The sequence below is a fragment of the Sus scrofa genome, chromosome 15 (genome assembly GCF_000003025.6).
Source record: "Sus scrofa isolate TJ Tabasco breed Duroc chromosome 15, Sscrofa11.1, whole genome shotgun sequence".
NCBI classification, from domain to species: Eukaryota; Metazoa; Chordata; class Mammalia; order Artiodactyla; family Suidae; genus Sus; species Sus scrofa.
This window is the reverse complement of record NC_010457.5, coordinates 93,351,111-93,369,629: the sequence shown is the minus strand read 5'-3', so window position 1 is coordinate 93,369,629 and position 18,519 is coordinate 93,351,111. Positions and strand designations below refer to the sequence as shown.

The following is an 18,519-nucleotide window of genomic DNA, read 5'->3' as shown; positions in this document are numbered from 1 at the left end:
TATTTACATCCTTGTTCATGAAGAAGGTTATTCTGCAATTTCCTTTTTTTTATAGTATCTTTGTCAGGTTTTTCAATTAGAATACATCCCAACTCACATAAAATCAGTTGGGAAGGATTCTAATTTTTTTCACTTTTTACAATGGATTTTTCATTTCTTCTTTTTTTGTTTTTTCTTGACAAGTCTAGGTAAGGGGTTATCAATTTTATTTAACTTCTAAACAATAACTTTTTTATTATTTTTTCTTATAATTTGCCATCTTTCCAATTATCTTTATCATTTCTTTTCTCGTACTTCCTTTAAATTTAGTTTTCTGGGGTTTTTTTAATAGCTTATTAATGGGGAAATCTTGCTCAATATTACACTTCTCTTTTTATATATAATTTTATCCTATTTTTATATTATTAAATTACTCCACCATTATACAAACATTTCCGAATAAACCTGAAAATTATATTTTTGCAGTACTGCATTGTGTCATTTTAATTTAAAATTATAAACTGTGGAAAATTTTATTAAATACATAATTCAAATTTCTTTGATAAAATGTAGAAAAAAATTACTATCTCAATAAATGAAGTATAGAGTAAATATTTTTCATAGCTGTGTTATATTTTAAATGTCAGAAACTATGTTCAAATTAATATTGGTGCCTTTGTTTATCATCATTTCTGAGGTCTAAGTCTGAAGGACATATTCACAAAGTACTAAAGAAATTATTATATAAAAGGATGATTTGGAGATCCAGATGGTACTTCTAAGTACTTCACTGAAATGTAATAAAAATGAAATCCAGAAGTGTGATAAATATTTAAAATAACTTTAAAAGACGTTTTATATTTTTCATTGTTCATGTTTCATTTTCATCATTTTCCTTGTCCCAACCCACTTCAGTCCTAAAACTCCATTGTTTCTGAATAAGAATACACTGTTAGCTAAGAAGAAAAATATTTTGTCATAATGTAATTTAGAATTTTAGAAATTTCATAAGTTCTGGTATATTACAAATAACAAGAATAAAAATGAATTTTAAGAGTTTGACAATTCAACTCACATCAAGTTAACCAGAAATATATAACTTTAAATTTAATAGTTACAATTGTTTTTTTGTTGTTGTTGTTGTTGTTGTTGTTGTTGTTGTTATTGTTGCTATTTCTTGGGCCGCTTCCGCGGCATATGGAGGTTCCCAGGCTAGGGGTCGAATTGGAGCTGTAGCCACCGGCCTACGCCAGAGCCACAGCAACGCAGGATCCGAGCCGCGTCTGCAACCTACACCACAGCTCACGGCAACGCCGGATCGTTAACCCACTGAGCAAGGGCAGGGACCGAACCCGCAACCTCATGGTTCCTAGTCGGATTCGTTAACCACTGCGCCACGACGGGAACTCCACAATTGCTTTTTTTTAATGGCATCAGCTTTATATTGCTCCATTGGCTATAGAAGAAATATTTTGTATTTTTTCTTTCTTTTTTAATTTTTTAAAAATATTTTTATTTCTATTTTTTCTTTTGTTTCTCATTTTTTTAATTTTAAATTTTTTTACTATTTTTTCTTTTTACTTTTTTTCTTTTAGAATAAATAATTTGGATAGAGTGACTATTACTTGCTTCAGATGGCACATTATTTAATTTTTAAGTTTATCATTGTTAGGTCTAAATTACATATGCTTTAAAATCAGTTTTTGAACAGTCAGTATTATACAGGATGATATTTAACATTTTCATCCAGTAGGAATTCTGATCCATCTATGTTCTTCCTTGAATAATAGACTGCATGTTGTTAAACATAATGGCATTCTATTTTGTGTCACTGGCAAGAAGCCCTATTTGACTTCGAACTTACACAGTTATACAGAGCTCCTTTTTATTATTTACTGTAAGAGAATTTGGCAAATATTTTATAAAATTAACAACCGCATTTTAAAAAAACAATAACCACATTGACTATATTCTTAGAAACAAAAGAATATTTTGTGATTAGGAATATTTAGAATGTAAGTTCAAAAGGTCATTTTTTTTTCCTGTGCTATCCCGCTGTTTATAATGATTTCCATGAACTTATGTCAATCATGAAAATGAAGTATGTGTCAAGAATATATCATGTTTTGTGTGAGGCCACTTAAAAGATTCTTATTTCTGTGAGACTGTCTAGTCTTATTTACCAAAGATTTGAAAAGTACACAAAAGAACAAAAATTAAGATACAAAAATAAACATTGTCGTTCACTGATGGTAGACATTTATGTTGACATTTCATATCATAAAATTATAATTAACATTTAGTGAGTGCCAACTTTGTATCCAACACTGTGCTAAGATATTTGCATGTCTTATCACTTCTAATTTGATCCACATAGAAATCCTATGTGTACTTTCAGTACATGAACACTGACTACTGAAGAAGTTAGAAAGTTTTCCCAGTTTACCCAAATAAATTGTAAATAAGGAGTCATTACACCCAGCTATGTCTGACTGCAGAACCTAGAGCCAGAGTGTTAACCATCTCACCTCTCTGTGCTAACTTTTTAGGGCTGAACTTGTGGCATATGGAGGTTCCCAGGCTAGGGGTCAAATCGGAGCTACAGCTGCTGTCCTATGCCACAGCAACACCAAATCCGAGCAGAGTCTGTGACCTACACCACAGCTCATGGCAATACAGGATCCATAACCCACTGAGCAAGTCCGAGAATCAGCCCCAATCCTCATGGATCCTAGTTGGGTTCCTTAACCATTGGCTGAGCCACGATGGGAAATCCTGTGCTAACTTATATCTTGAGTTTCATGTGCAGAAAAATAAGAATTTGCAGGTTAAGTCAAGTCAACTTTACCAATATAGAAACACAGATTTAAAACCAAGGACAGACTGAACTTCTTTGTAGGACAGACATTGAAAAACTTATGGTCTCCGGAGGAGACAGTTCAGGGGGTGAAGGGATGTACTTGGGTTATGGGATGGAAATCCTGTGAAATTGGATTGCTATGATCATTATACAACTACAGATGTGATAAATTCATTTGAGTAATAAAAAATAATAATAATAATAAATAAAATGCAGATAAATTTGGCAGGAATAAATAAATAAAACCACTCACGTTATTAGTTTAGAATAGCTCTTTCCCTACATTGTCTTTTTAACATCCTAGATATATAAGCACTTGTCTCTAATACAATACATATAAACCATCATATTTGTAAGCATTTTGAGAAACCATTTTCCCTTTCTTTTATCTCCAATATCTACCACAGTACCTGACAAGAACAATTTTTTAAGAGACAAATGGTTTTTTTTGAACCAAACTCTCAGATTATAAATTTCAGAAATATACTTAGATGTTTCCCAGAGTTGTAAAAATGGCTGTATATAAAGCAGATGACAATTACATAAAAACAAATTTGGAAAAAAAAATCATGAAATTAAACAATCTGTGGAATTACATATATGCTTAGTCAAAGAACTGCAAAGATATACAATGTATTTATTATATACATATAACATGCTTCAGAATCTGAGTGTGGTGCATATACAGCCCATGATTTTATTTCTGGAATATGCAAGTGATATCTTCTTTTACTAAAAGGCAAGGTAATAAATATTCCCTGGAATGACTAAAGTGCTTTCAATATTTCTAAGATATGTAAAATAATGCTATTTTAATTTTATAATTTCAAAGGAAAACGGACCCTTCCTGAGGATTCATAAAAAATTCTTGATCTGAGTTGAGGTATATGCTAATTTCCAGAATGAGTCAGATTATATATCAAAGATTATACAGAAAAACAGAATACAATTGAAAATAATAAGTGCTAAAGAATAGTCAAAATGACTAGAAAAGTTTGAGACTGTAATGAAAATAAATCAGTGATCAACATATGTAGGGACTAATATAGGTCCTTTAAAGAGATTACCTCATTAGAGCCCCACAAATTTTTTTTTGGTAGATAAAATTACAACAATGCCCATTTTTGCAACGGGAGAAAGAGAAGCTTAGGGAGACCAAATGTCATGTCAGAGTCATACAGCTAGGAAACAATAGTTAGGATTTGTTCTGTACCATCCATTTTAAAACCCATACTCAACCCTAAACTATAAAATGTCTATAATAAGGCATATCAATCAAACATTATTTAAATTTGAAGATTGGAACATATTACATCTAAACAGGTGAATAAACATCAGAAAAAAAAATCCTGGAGTATTAGAATTCAGGGCCTGGAGTCTTGCACAGCTCTGCACAAATGAGCTATGCTTTAGAAAGAACTCAGTTTATCTTGTTTGCCCCAGTTTATCAATTTGTGTATCAGGAAGCCTGGAGATGATGCACATAAATCTTCCTTTGCACTCAATATTTGCAAATATTCAGTTGCATTTTAGGTTGTTTTCTCCTGAATCTGATTCTGCCACAAGTTTCTCTTTCATTTCCAATACACAATGATGTTTACATCAACAAGTATGTTTAAAGTCACTCATGGTGTTAAGTTGGGCTCATAACTGTTGCCATTTGAGATAAAGACAACTTGATGATTCAAAACTGTTCCTAAGAAGACAAAAACAAATGTATGTTAATTTAGACTTGGGATTTCAAATTTAAGTCAACTCAGATGCTAAGATTAAGGGTGGTAAGAAAATGCAGATGTAAGAAAAATCTCTGGGTCTATAATTCTGTAAAATGAAAATTTCTAAAAGTATTAAAGTATACTTTTTATCTTGCAGTAAATAAAATTTAAATTTCCTAGGTAATTTTGTACACACTACACTAAACAATACTAAAAATTAAAATGACACTAAATTTCAGCAATTCATCTAAAACCAAGTTACATAAATGAATCAGAAATCCTTTGTAACCTTCAATATTGGGGGGAAAAATTCTACTTTGGCTTCAAACAATTTATTCTCGTAAGATATTCCAAATGTTCTTGGAAACATAAGCAGTATTTACATTGATGAATAGAAGTTATTACAACTCCATTTATGTAACATACCCTATTTACTTGGTCTTAGACCCCAGTCTACTCCCATCCCTCTTACAGAAATCTTCCAAACACGTATTTGTAAATTTTATGTAGTGAACTTATATACTATTCTCAGTGGGTCTGTTTCTTCTGACTCATGTAGAAGAAACATGGCCTGGCCACCCACTCCAACAAATGCTTGAGGCTTACATGCAGCCTGCAAACATCACTGCCCACCACAAATCAAGGGAGCAGCCAGCCTGTTTCCTGTTACATGCCACCAGCAATGCCCACCACATGTGCACACCGATCCAGAATATTCAGACTCCTTCTCTTGTTGCTGCAGTGGAGCTGTCCGTCATCTCAGGCACCCAGTTCTGCAACCAACAAAAAAAGATTGTCTTGCTACTAGGTCTTCGTTGAATAGTGTGAGGCTAAGCCATTGCAGCTCACTTAGGAAACAGATCTGATAAAATCAACCAAACCTCAATGAACTCTAATACCTGCTACTGCGCACCATGTCATCTCCTTCTAATCTGTACTTTCATTACCCCCAAAATCTGTGTTGATTTTCCCTTCATCCAAAACCATTCTCAGATAGGTCCATTCCATATGTCCTCCTTAATTGTTCTGGAATTCTTTTTTAAAGAAAAAAAAAAAAAAGGAATGACATTGAACTGTGTTGGGATATTTGACTGATTTTCTTGTTTTGTTTTTTTCTCTTTCTTTTTTTTTGGCCTCACCCAAAACATGCAGAAGTCCCTGGACCAGGGATTGAGCCCACACCACAGCAGCAACCCCAGCCACAGTAGTGATAGCACAGAATCCTTAACCCACTGAGCCACCAGGGAACTCTGTGGCTGACAGTCATCTAGAGAAAAATGTAAAGTTAATCCTTACCCTAAAATATTCACAAAATAAAAATGAATTTCAATTAAAGATGGAATATTTATTTTAAAACCTATATAATATGACATTAACCACATTAACTGCAGAACTGAGAATTATGATTATAATCATAATTTTGAGGTATGTGATTGGAGGTCATAGTAATTAACACTCAAAATGCAAACTCTAAAACAGAAGACAGATACATCAGCCTGTGTAAAAATAAAATATCTATATACAATGTATATTTTTAAATAGTTTAAAAGATAAATGAAAAGGCTAAGTAAATATTTGCAGTATATACAATAAACAGTTAAAATATACTTTAAAAGATCTAAAATTCTTCTTTTAAAGGTAAAAATTCAATGGGAAGCAGCCAAAATATGAATAGACATCTCACAATAGATGAAATAATAATGGCCTATAATCATTTAAAAGAAGCTCGGCCTCACTAAAATTTGAAAAACATATATTAAAATAATTAGAAACAATTTTTAACTCATCATACTAACAATTATTATTATTTTTTTAGGGCCACACCCATGGCACATGGAGGTTCCTAGTCCAGGGATCGAAACCAAGCTGTAGCCGCTGTCCCACACCACAGCCACAGCAACGCAGGATTTGAGCCGTGTCTGCAACTTACACTGTAGCTCACAACAAAGCCAGATCCTTAACCCACTGGTGAGGCCAGGGATAGAACCTGTGTCCTCATGGATATTAGTCAGATTCATTGCTGTTGACCCACGATAGGAACTCCGATAATTATTTTTTTAAAAAAAGACATATTGTCAACTCTTTTTTTTTCCTATGGCTGCACATGCAACATATGGAACGTCCTAGGCTAGGAGTCAAATCGGAGCTGCGGGTGAGGCCTATGCTACAGCCATGGAAGCAAGCTGTATCTGTGACCTATACTGCAGCTTTCAGTAATGCCAAATCCTTAACCTTCTGAGTGAGGCCACGGATTGCACCCTCATTCTCACAGAGATAACGTCAGGTACCTAACCCACTGAACCACAACAGGAACTCCATAATATCAGCTCTAATGTGGGTATCAGAAAATGGCTTTTTTTTCATAATGTTGGAAGGAACAGAAATTGGATGGATTTTTAGTAAAGAAATTTGACTAAAAGTATATATTAAAAATATTTATTTAGAATGTAAATCGCTTGTTTTGAGAGTCTAAACCTTGAATTTATTTGCCATTATCTGCACCTGGTGTTGTTTTACAAACACGTAGTGGATTCAGTTTTTTACTCAATCATTTATTCAATTATTTACTCACATTTCTGGATTGAATTATTTATTCAAAAAACACATTCCCTCACTCCATTTAGATGACATTTAAAATGTTATGCTGCATAATATGCCATGTTTATAATATGCCTGTGATTTTCTTCTTACTAAAGTAAAATAGAAACATTTGGAATATATAGGCTTATTGACTTGGAAATCAACACCAAGTAACATAGATCTAGTTTAAATTATTCCTGAGATAACTCTTAAAACAGCTGCAGTTATAACATACTCTTTTTTCCTATCTTGTCTCCTTCAATTTCTGTCTAAATTCCAGTATGTACCTTGATCCCTCCCATGTTCATGTCAGAAAGTATTTGTTATACCTTTAGTATGGAAAAAATAAATATGACATTGCTTGGACCACAAAAATCTAGCTGGGGAAGCAGATTTGTATAGAAGAAACAATAAAGATATTAGACAAAAGTGGTAAACCTTGTAGGAGATAAAACAAAGCTCAGAGGAGGCAAGGGATAAGAAAAACTAATTCCAATTCTGGTGGGTTAAAAAAATTTCATTGATAATTCAGCATTTTGTGCACATTACAGAGGACTAATACTTAAATTTTGCCTTAAAATTTCATGTTTTCTCTTTTTCTTTTTACAATTGTGTTCCTTAAAAGTTTTCAAATCAATACTTATTTTCAAATCAATTTTTCAAATCAATATGTAATTCCCAGAGGAACTTATGATTAAATGGAATTCTTTAGTAATCCATTGATTAGTGAATAATTGCTCTTGGAGCGTAAAATTAAGATGGGGACACACATATATTCATGAATTTGATGTTCAGTGGTATTACTAAAGATATTGATGAGGAAATTTAAAACACTTCTGAAATTAAAAAAAAACACTTCTAAAAATATTGCTGTGACATTTAGTGCTTTGCACGTGCATTATATCCATCAAAGTTAAGTAGTAAAAACTTAAAGCAGTTTATATAAATGTTGCCTTCCTATTATTACTTATTTTTAATTTATTTTTGCTTTTTAGGGCTGCATGCATGGCATATGGAGCTTCCCAGGCTAGGGGTCAAATCCAAGCTACAGCTGCTGGCCTACACCACAGCCGAAGCAACGTGGGATTGGAGCCGCATCTGCGACCTACACCACAGCTCATGGAACGCCAGATTCTTAACCCACTGAATGAGGCCAGGGATGGAACCTACATCCTCATGGATACTAGTCAGATTCATTTCTGCTGCACCACAACGGGGACTCTGATTTTTAATGTATCTTTTTTGGTTGTTATTTATATTTCTTGGCAAATTTCCCTGCTATGTAGTTAAGTCTTCTTTGTGCATGAATCACTGACACATGGGAAAGACCAGTACTATATCTTTAACTCCACAAGTCTCTCTGTGCCTTTGTCTCCTCTGATCCTTCAAAATGTCCCATGTCCCCTTATGTTCCTCTGTTTTGACCATATGGACTCTTCTCCTGCTGCTCCTCTCAATATATATATATCATCCATCCCTGCCACAGACACTATAACAATTAGGCAAATTGAAGAAATGTTGAGTTTTATTCCCTGTCTTCCATTCTGAGCCAGAAAAAAAGAAAAAAACCTACAAGTTACCTCCTCCTTGGGAGAGATCATGCATTCCTCTAGCTAAGGGCTAAGCAGAGAAGCAGGACAGTATAATGATGGGAAGTGCAACAGAGGAAGGAACAAAGGAGAGGGACAAGAGTCTAGAGTTTTCTAGCATCTGTGAGAGGAAAGGAATTGGAGGCACTGAGGCTGTACCTCCAGGCTACTTCCACTGCCTTTCTGCTCAGTGAACCTTTGCTCGTCCTTTAAATCTTGTCAACAGCTACCTCCTCTGTGAAATCTTTCCTTATTGTCTCAGGAGAGACTAAAAGCTTTTTCTATTTAACATTACAAAAACTTCTGTATAGGCAAGTATTGCTATTTTGTGTTATTAGCATAGAGAAATGTGATTTTTCTTACAAAGGATTCAAACCCTGCTCCTAAAAGAGCAAGTGCTTTCTCATAAGTTGCTGGAGTTGTGGTCTAAGATGCTTCTAAGTTGGTGAAATATTACTCAAGGAAGATAACAGCCAGGTTAATTTTAATTTTGTCAAAGGGGGAAGGCAAGTTGAGGGCTGGTACAAAATTGCATGATGCCATAAAAGAGGCGAAAGGGAGTAAGTGGAGTAAATAGACCAAGAACAGTAGCGAGATAAAGAGCCTAGAAAATAAAACTGAACTCTCAGATTTTAAAAAAGTGATTCCAGGTTGAGAAAAAGAAAATGCATTACATACAGAAGTACTTCCAAAGTTGCAACTGTCCTGGTGGTAGTGATGAAAGAGTCGAAATATGAGAGTGTGTTGGGTTCAGCCTCAAAGTAGCTGTGGGTGAAATACTAGCTTCCCACATGGGCTCTACTTGTTTATTTACAAACTAGCCTCCCCTGAAGGTAAGCTAACTGAGTTAAGAACATGTATGTACTTTTCTATCCCAACATCTCCAGTAACTCACACAGTACACACGCTATCCATTCAATAAAGAGTGGTTGGATGAATAAAAAAGAAAGGATCAAATTGTACCCAAGCACAGAGTAAGAAATTGATTGAGTTTGGCTGACTGTCTGCACTGGTACTAATGCAGCCACTAAGCAAGCCAGTGATTCTAGCATATCTGCCCTGTTGCCCTGACCTGGTCCAAGGAATAGACTCAAGCAAGTGCTCAAGTACTCAAGTACTCAAGTTTTCATTTCCCTTCATTAGTAACCCTAAAAAACAAACAAACAAAAAACAAACTGTGCATATCTTTATTGCTGTGGCTGTTGGACAGCTCACAATTTTCTGTGTTCCTTTCACCAAATATTTGTCACCCAATACCAAATATAAGCACCCATGCATTTCCCCTCTATTGTCTTTCACCTTGACACATCCATTTGGGGAAATCTAGGGCAAAGGTCCCATCATACCTGTACATAGAGAAAGTCCATATTCTTTAGAATAAAGAAATAGAAAGACTCTCCTCTGTGTGTGTTTTGCAAATGATTTGTGGTATCTGTATTCCAAAATCTGGTTCTGTTCTTCTTGTCATTAAGAAACTCGGAATAACAGTTACGTCCTACAAAAAGATTTTAAAAGTTAAGTTCAAGTTCTAAATATCCTTGGAAATTTTTGCTCTAATGTCACACTGGCATGCTAAAAAATAAATATACACTCAATGTGTATACTCGAAAGCATCACTGTTTGGATAAAACTGAGGGAAATTTTTGTTTAAAATAGACCAATCTATAGATTTTTAAAAATGAAACAATTCTAATGAAAATAAAAATCTTAGATAAGTTTTGTTATGTTAGTTACTTCGAATGTTAGATTCTCAGAACCTGGAATTTCCTTTTCATTTTTTGAAAGTGGATCATTATTTTTACCCCGTTAAAGCAGGGAAATGGGAAAACAATTGCTTAATTTTAATAGAATAAAAAATAGTCGATATTTTAGTGTTGTACAATAGAAAATGAGAATGAACTGCAAGTATGTTTTAGTTAGACCAATTGCATTTATGTGTGGTTTTTTCATGCCATCCAGCAGGTTATCATGCTTACATATACTCATATTCAGAATGTCAAAGGAATGCATTTAACTGCAGACTGCAGATCAGAGAAAAATATTGTTTATATAGTGGGAGGTGAGATTGTTCCTATAAATGGAAAGCCTCAAGATATCTTTCAACTAGCCCAATGTTAACAGGTTTCTTAAGTTTTAACATTCTTGGCCAGTACATACATGTTTTGTTCCAAATTATTCAAGTTGCAGCCATAGCAGTCCTGATAGTTTCGAGACAATGTTTCCTCTAGATTTATTACCTGCATCTTCTCTTAACATTCATATACTGACATTTAAGAAGTTAAGATATTTATTAGTTTTTTGGTTTTTATGAAATCGTTCAAGAAGATCCTATTAAGCAGTTAGAAAATAATTCCTGCAAAATATAGTTCTTAAATGACTGCTTTTTTTTATCCTAGCCTTATTCCAGTCTACAACAATTATTCTTACCAGATACAAAGTGACAGAATGTATTAGAAAAATAAAAATTTATATCTTCCAACAACTAAAAGGTTTTTTTATTTGACTTCTCTCCAACCTGTCTGATAGGTAGCCTGCATATCAGCTGAGAGTGCCATGGAGATGAAAAGTCACTGAGTCAATGTCATGTCTGTATCTACATGTCTTGTGACTATGGCCCTGTTTCCACATGAAAAGACAGGAGAGTATCTTCTAATACTATCCAAAGGGCCAGTGCACGTGCCAGCCCTAATTAGTCATTTCAATAGGATTGCCACACCCATATTATTAAATTCAAATGAGAAGTCTTTCTAGTTCCCATTGCCAGGAAATAGCCAAGGCATATGATGTAGTATCCGTAAATAGTGAGTTCATTCCAAACCAATCTTTGAAATGATTTTGACTGCCAGAGATACTCAGTTTTTAGCCTCTAAGTCACATTAGCTTACTCTGAACTGCCTAAGATATTCCAGAACAAAGAACTGTTAACCTCAAAATTAAGATATTCATTTTAGCAACAGGTTTTACATGATGATCCGCAGGCGGCTAAACATGGAGATAGGCATACCCTCAAGTATTTCTTATTTTGCTACAGTTTGAAATTTATTTTCTATTTTGTCCTTATTAAAATTTCATAGTTGTTTTTTGTTTTTAACTTCTGCAAGAAACGCTATGCCTGGCATATAGTAGGAACTGAAATAATGATAAATAAATGGCAGTGAACATGCTTTGTGTTCTTTTGGTAAAACCTTTAAAGATGTGCTTCCTTGAAGCATTAATGCTGGTACCTTGAAAGGCTACAGTTGAAAAAAAAAAATGTTTTTACAAAAAACATTCAGGCATTTAGCATGGGCCAAAATACTCTTGTCAGGCAGGGCCCATTCCCACTGAAATTTTGCTCACAACAGGACAATACCGAAGTCCAGGCTTACAATGTAGGTGACAAACTAGGATTGAACTTGCCCTCCAACCAAAGCAAAGAAAAAAGAATTTACTTGTAGGACTAGTCATTACATTTACTTCCCATGAAGAACTATGTGTGTATATAAATAAGACAAACATTGAACATATTATCTTAGTGGAAATGTTGCAGTAAAAGATAACTTATATCTGCTGGTCATGTTGCTGTTCCTCTCTAGGAGTAGCTGTTAACACAAAGCAGCCAAACAGAAGTAAGGAGTTAGTGGTCCTTGTTCAATTAGCCTCCCCTAAGCAAGTGAATCATCCAAAGAATTGTTTCCAGTTTACTAAAGGGAGTGAAAATATGACTGTATTTAGTAAACGCCTGTGCAATGTATGTGGTAGAAAGATTTCATATATCTAGCCTTCTCCAGCTTCCTTTATGATCTGTTACTGGAACAACTTAGGACAAACTGCAGGTGATGTAAGAAAACAAATGAGCCAAAGCTCTCTCTCTCCTCTCTCTCTGTCTCTCCCCCCACCCCACCTCTTCCTGGTTTTTAACTGATTTTATTTTTCATTGCTAAACTAGATTTAGCTTGAACTGATTTTTTTTTTTCTGACACAGATGTTACTAATGATGCATAAATTGCTGGAACCAATGTGGAAAATATTGCACAAAAGAAACGCAATCCTTTTCGTTTTATTGCCAGGTATAATTGATTCCATACAGTCTGGCCATCATTCTTGTTGATTCTATTTCTTCCAGCACAGAAATATATTACCTTACATTGATTTCTGATGTTTTAGTTCTTCTCAGTAGTTAATAATGATATCAACTCTTCTGAGAAAGAGAGTAAGAGTTGGGTTTACCTAACTGCTCAGAAACATAAAGAAAAAAAAAAGAAAATAATCATTTAAATACCTTCCTTACTTGGTTTTATTTTTATAATTATTTATATTTTAGCTCATTTTTCATTGACCAAACATATTTTGACTTTTTACACTTCAAAATATGTATCTTACCAAGAGTAACAGGCTATTAAATGTGCAGATGTTTTCTTAAAAATATATAATTATAGTCCATTTGTCAGTCTCCTTAATAATATTTTACCTGATGAACTTTACATAAATATCTTACTGCAAATTATAAAATGTTTTGCAACTGACTTGAACAAAAATCTCACAATTTTGTCTACTACCTGAATATTCCCTGAATATTTTATGCAATAAGTTCTTTTCTCATGAGTCATGCAGTAGGGAATCCTATTGGAAAAGAAATCACTCAAAATTCCTCAATGGTTAATTTGATTTTTTTATAGATATAAATATATACCTGTTTATTTATTCACTAGGAATAATGCATGTAAGGCAAGGTCACCATGCCTTCAATAGAACAGTAGACTTAAATGATCTCATAGATACTTTTTAGTCTTTATATAACTTTATTCATAAATGCTGTAGGTCATACTTGAAGAGATAATGAGAATTTGGAAAGTGATGATGTCCAAAGCATTCCTCCCACTCCCAAAAGCATCTTTATTTTTCTTCACATTATTCCAGAATGTTTGTTAAAAAATATTTTCAAACACATGGAAACATTTGCAGAAATGTCACATAGCCAACACCAATGGGATCCTTTTTTTTTTTTTATATTGCTATCTTTTAAGATCTTTAGATCTGTTCATCTTTCACTGTTCTTGAGAAGTCAGTGATGGGGCAATTAAATACAAATTGCATTTCTTCATATCCAGGCAGGATAATTTTATCTCATTTCTATCTTAGTTTCTTTCCATCAGTAGAAAACTTTAAGACTGAAGGTAGAACTTGCCAGTAGTCCAAAACATTATTTCCAAATTTGCCTATAATTTAAGCACAAAGAAGGTAAGCAACATAGCAAATACATTTGAAAATAATGATGGCAGCTTAGCAGAATCAAAAGACATAAAATGTATAGTCTTACATTTTAGAAGCAGCTGGTAAATAGAAAGTTTGTATTTAGAGAAACCCAGTGTTTTTTCACTATTAGTTAAATGGAAATAGACATCTAGCAGGTATTAAAAGACCTTACTGTAATAAACTTTAAATGCATGCTAATGATAAATGCTAGTAACTGAAAATTAGGAGACTATGTTAGTGATCTTCTCAGTTGGTTGTAAGATAATACAAGTAAGTTGCTGATGTTTGCCATAGTGGAGCCCAAAGTAAAGGCAGTAAAAGTATGATGTGCTCAAGTAATATTAAGCTGTAAGACCCAAAGTCTTATAAGTACATGCAGTTCTGTGTTAATTGCTGTGTTTCAAGAGGACTTAACTTTATTCCAGATAGAAGCTTGCTCTTGAAAGAAAAGAATGATGTTATATTTCCAGTGTTTGTTCTCATTCCAAACAAAGAGCAAGGGGAGGCATTCGTCTGCTAGGGCTACTGACACAGATACGTCTGCTTCCCTTGGGTTCCAGATTGATTCCTCAGGAGCAAGTGTTAGGGACAAAGCTGAAGAGATCCGTGGTTCCAACCCGGAAGACTGAAGGCCATGGTTGCCAACAGCCAGGAGTTTCCCCCCAGCTTTAGCTTAGGCTGTCATCGCCACAAGTTTACCTTTAAACATTAAGCTAGAGGAAAAAGAATTATTGAAATTTGTTTTTATGTCAAAATTCCCAATCTATGAAAATAATGAGTTCAAGGAAATGTATTATTAAATAAAGACCTTTTCTTTAACTCATGTAATTGAAATTTTTCATTGAACCAAAGGGCAAAAAATGTACTTGCAGTTGGTTTTTTGGTTAAAAAAAAATGAACCATTTTTGTATTTGTGTTACAATTAGACCTTCCTTTTAACCATCTTTTTGTGCTAACACCAAAATTCTATTTTTACCCAACTCTCTCCCCCAGACAAATTGATAGACCCTCACAGCTTTAACTAGCTTTTTCATATTGTTGATTCTCAAGTCTCTTTCAGGCCCCAACCTAGGCTGAAAACAAAAAAACCTCCTAAGTAAGAGAATTAAGTCCTACTATACATGTACATCTTGGAATTTCTTAATAACAACCTAGATTTATTTATTTATTTATTGTCCTTTTTCTTTTTAGGGCTGCACCCGCAGCATATGGAGGTTCCCAGGCTAGGATCTAATTAGAGCTACAACTGCCAGCCTACACAAGCTCACAACAACGCCAGATCCAAGCCATGTCTGAGACATACACCACAGCTCACAGCAATGCCAGATCCTTAACCCACTGAGCAAGGCCAGGAATCAAACTCACATCCTCATGGATGCTAGTTGGATTCATTAACCACTGAGCCATGATGGGGTCTCTGAACTTAGATTTATTAAATCCAGAACTGAACTCTAATCCATACTCCTAAAATTGAGAATAGACAATATCTATTTATTTTATCATAAATAAAATCTATCTCTCCTCTAGGAGTTCCTGCCATGGCACAGTGGATTAAGAATCTGACTGCAGTGGCTTGGGTCACTGCAGAGATGCAAGTTTGATCCCCAGTCCAATACAGTGGGTTAAAGGATCTGATGTTGTTCAGCTGTAGCATAGGTCACAGTTGTAGCTTGGATTCAATCCCTGGCCCAGGAAATTCCATATGCCGCAAGAGCAGCCAATTAAAAAGAAAAGAAAAGAAAAGAAAAGAAAAGAAAACAAACAAACAAACAAAAAAACCCCACTATCTCTCCTCTTCTGCATTGCCACAACCTAATCACCTAAGCTAGAAATCAGAAAGCCACTTAAGGATTCTCCTCTTCTGTCCTGTACCACTCTCTTTACTCCACATCCAGGTAGCAACAATTACAAGTCATTGCTGTCACTTGCATTTGTCCTTTTTGCATAGAAATGTCAGCACTACTAGGATTTCATTATTATAGCCTTGACCTCTTTACCCCCAACTTATATCCAATCTCTATGCCACCATCAGAGCAAAATTTCTTCAATGTAAAGAAGCTAATTTTGTCTCTTCCTTCTAAATACTGTTTTCTGCTTCCCGTTCCATCAAGTTCAAAAGCCCTCATGACCTGATTAGTTTTTTTCACTCTCTTCTCTCCTGGGTACTCATGTACTTCTGCCCTGCACAAACACTACATACACCAAAATACAAACACAACAAATTAAGTTACCTAAAGGAACTTTTCTCTTTTCACCACCAGACCTTTGTACAAATGCCAGTTCACTTACCTGAAACACATTTTCCACTCGCTGCTTTTGTTGGGCTGGTGAATGTTTATTTACCTTTTCACATTAAGATTAAATATCACTTTGTTTTTATAATCACCCACCATCCCTAATAGGTAATTATCAACCCTTCCCTGTGCTATCATGAAGGCCTGTGTGTACTTATCTTTCTCTCACTTTTGCTGTAACAATTTATGTTGCAGACTTCCACACCAGACTTGGAGAAATAAAAGTACAGAAAGCCTATGTAACTCTTGTTTGATTTCTCAGCACTTAGTCACCCTGCTTGGATATTTTTGCATAAATGATAACAGGAAAGTGCATCCATTATGCCTTAAAATACTGGAGAAATAAGACAATAGTCTCCACAGATCAACGAGCATTGATGTTTTCTTTCAATTGATGGTTCATGGGAATCTTGTTCATTCATATGAACTGGTCCATTTCTCTAATACTTTAAAGCCAATACTATAAAAAGGGGTGGGATGAGAGGAAGATTTAAAAGCACAAAGTTACAGTTTAATGACCATTTATTTCATTTCATAAACCCATGCCTTAGAGCATTTCTAGAAACCCCATTACATACATGCTTTCATTTTAGCCTCACGTTATCTCTTGGCGTGGAACTTTTGAAACACTTATTTGCTAACATGGACACTAATCATTAGAAAGGTTAAACAATTTCACCAGGCATAAAGTTAGATAATGTAGGAAACAAGACTTAAATCCATATCCTCTGGCTACGGGTCCAGAATTCTTTCCCCTCACATCATCAACTGTGAAAATAAGGTCCAGATGTGTATTTTTGATGCTGGATATATGGAGTATTTAATAATCTCTGGTTAGATGCTGAAATGAAGTTAGAAGTGTAAGAGATTTATTGAGAGGTAACCCAGGGAATCAGAGAAAGCAGGATTGGGCAAAGAGTGTCTCAGACTATAATTCATTTTTGACCAAATCTGAGTCAACCCAAAGGAGAGCTCTGGAGCAAAAGTTACAAGCCATTTAAGTCTTTCATTGTGCAGAATTCGCCAGGCCCTACTATCCTCACTATGTGCAGTATTTGGCATGGGCTGCTCTAGAGGTATTGGACCTTAGCTCAAAAGTGACCAGATCTTCCAGGTTCTAACGGCTAGAGGCTGTCAGCTAACCACACTCCTTGCACCTAGATGGCAAGGTCTTTCTTGAAGGTACTGCAGTAGTAACTTACATTCATGCATAAGCAGTGGGGCTAAATAGGAATTTAAAAGTTTTTGGAAATGGTGGAGCAAGACACAATCAACGAATTTTCAGATCAACACAGAAAATATGTTAGCTCTGAAGGGTATAAAACTTATATATGTTTTAAAGTCTTGTTTCTAGAAAAGTGTGTTTCACCAGAAGTTCACATGAACTATACACCTTTATGAAATTGTCTTCCTTCTCCAAGAAAATAGATTGCCCATGTTCAATGATTATTTCTAACAATCTTCACAATATGAGAAAATATTTCCTATGAGTCACATAATTCTATTTTAATGATTGTAAGCAATTTTGTTCATGAAACATGAACATGGAAAACAGCTGGACTGAAAATTTTCTATGTGAGAATTTTCTTTAGTAGTTTATCAGTTTATAGAATGTACAAGATGGCTTAGAATTACCATTATCAAAAGTGTCCAGAAGACTCCTGAAAAGCAAATCCAATTTCAACATCAAGAGAACTTAAAACATAAAACTACTGTATCCTCTTCCAAGGATTCCTCAATAAGAAAAATTTGTAGAATTACATAGTTAAGTATTGGATAAATTAAATAATTGGCTTGTGATTAGTGGAAATAATACTGGAAAAATCTTTTCCCAGAAACTATACAGTTTCAGCTGTTTCTCTGTTTTCATCCTGAGTATATTTTAGCAATGCTCATGAATATTTTTCTAGAGTGAAATAGGATTAACTATCTATTCATAGGTATAAGTAAATTTATTTATTTATTTATAGATGTAATATTACTTAGCTCTCTGGGTGTGTCTGAACCACTTAGAAGTCAAACAAATGCAGTTCAGCAACTAAGCTATTTTGTAAACAGTTAAAAACCATTGACCTATATTTTTCACAGAATTCTGAAAATAATCAAAGTGTAAAATTCTAGCAACATTTATAACATTGCCCTTCCAACTCTCATCCTCTTTATCCTCTATAGTCATCACTCTTCCTTGATCCCCAACAAGCTTTTTCTCCTTCTCCTCCACTTTCCTTTCTCTCCAATCTTTTATTATGAATGTTAACTTAGAATTT

At 34.4% G+C, this 18,519-nt stretch overlaps 1 protein-coding gene across 1 annotated transcript in view; it reads left to right on the top strand.

Annotated features, from left to right (window-relative positions):
* The window catches only part of DIRC1 (disrupted in renal carcinoma 1), a 49,872-nt gene extending 44,318 nt beyond the window's left edge, over positions 1-5,554 (top strand). Inside the window, 3 exon segments of the mRNA XM_005674557.2 lie at positions 5,114-5,231; positions 5,234-5,326; positions 5,329-5,554. Of these exon segments, the coding sequence (XP_005674614.1) occupies positions 5,114-5,231; positions 5,234-5,326; positions 5,329-5,420 (303 nt within the window). The 3' untranslated portion in view covers positions 5,421-5,554.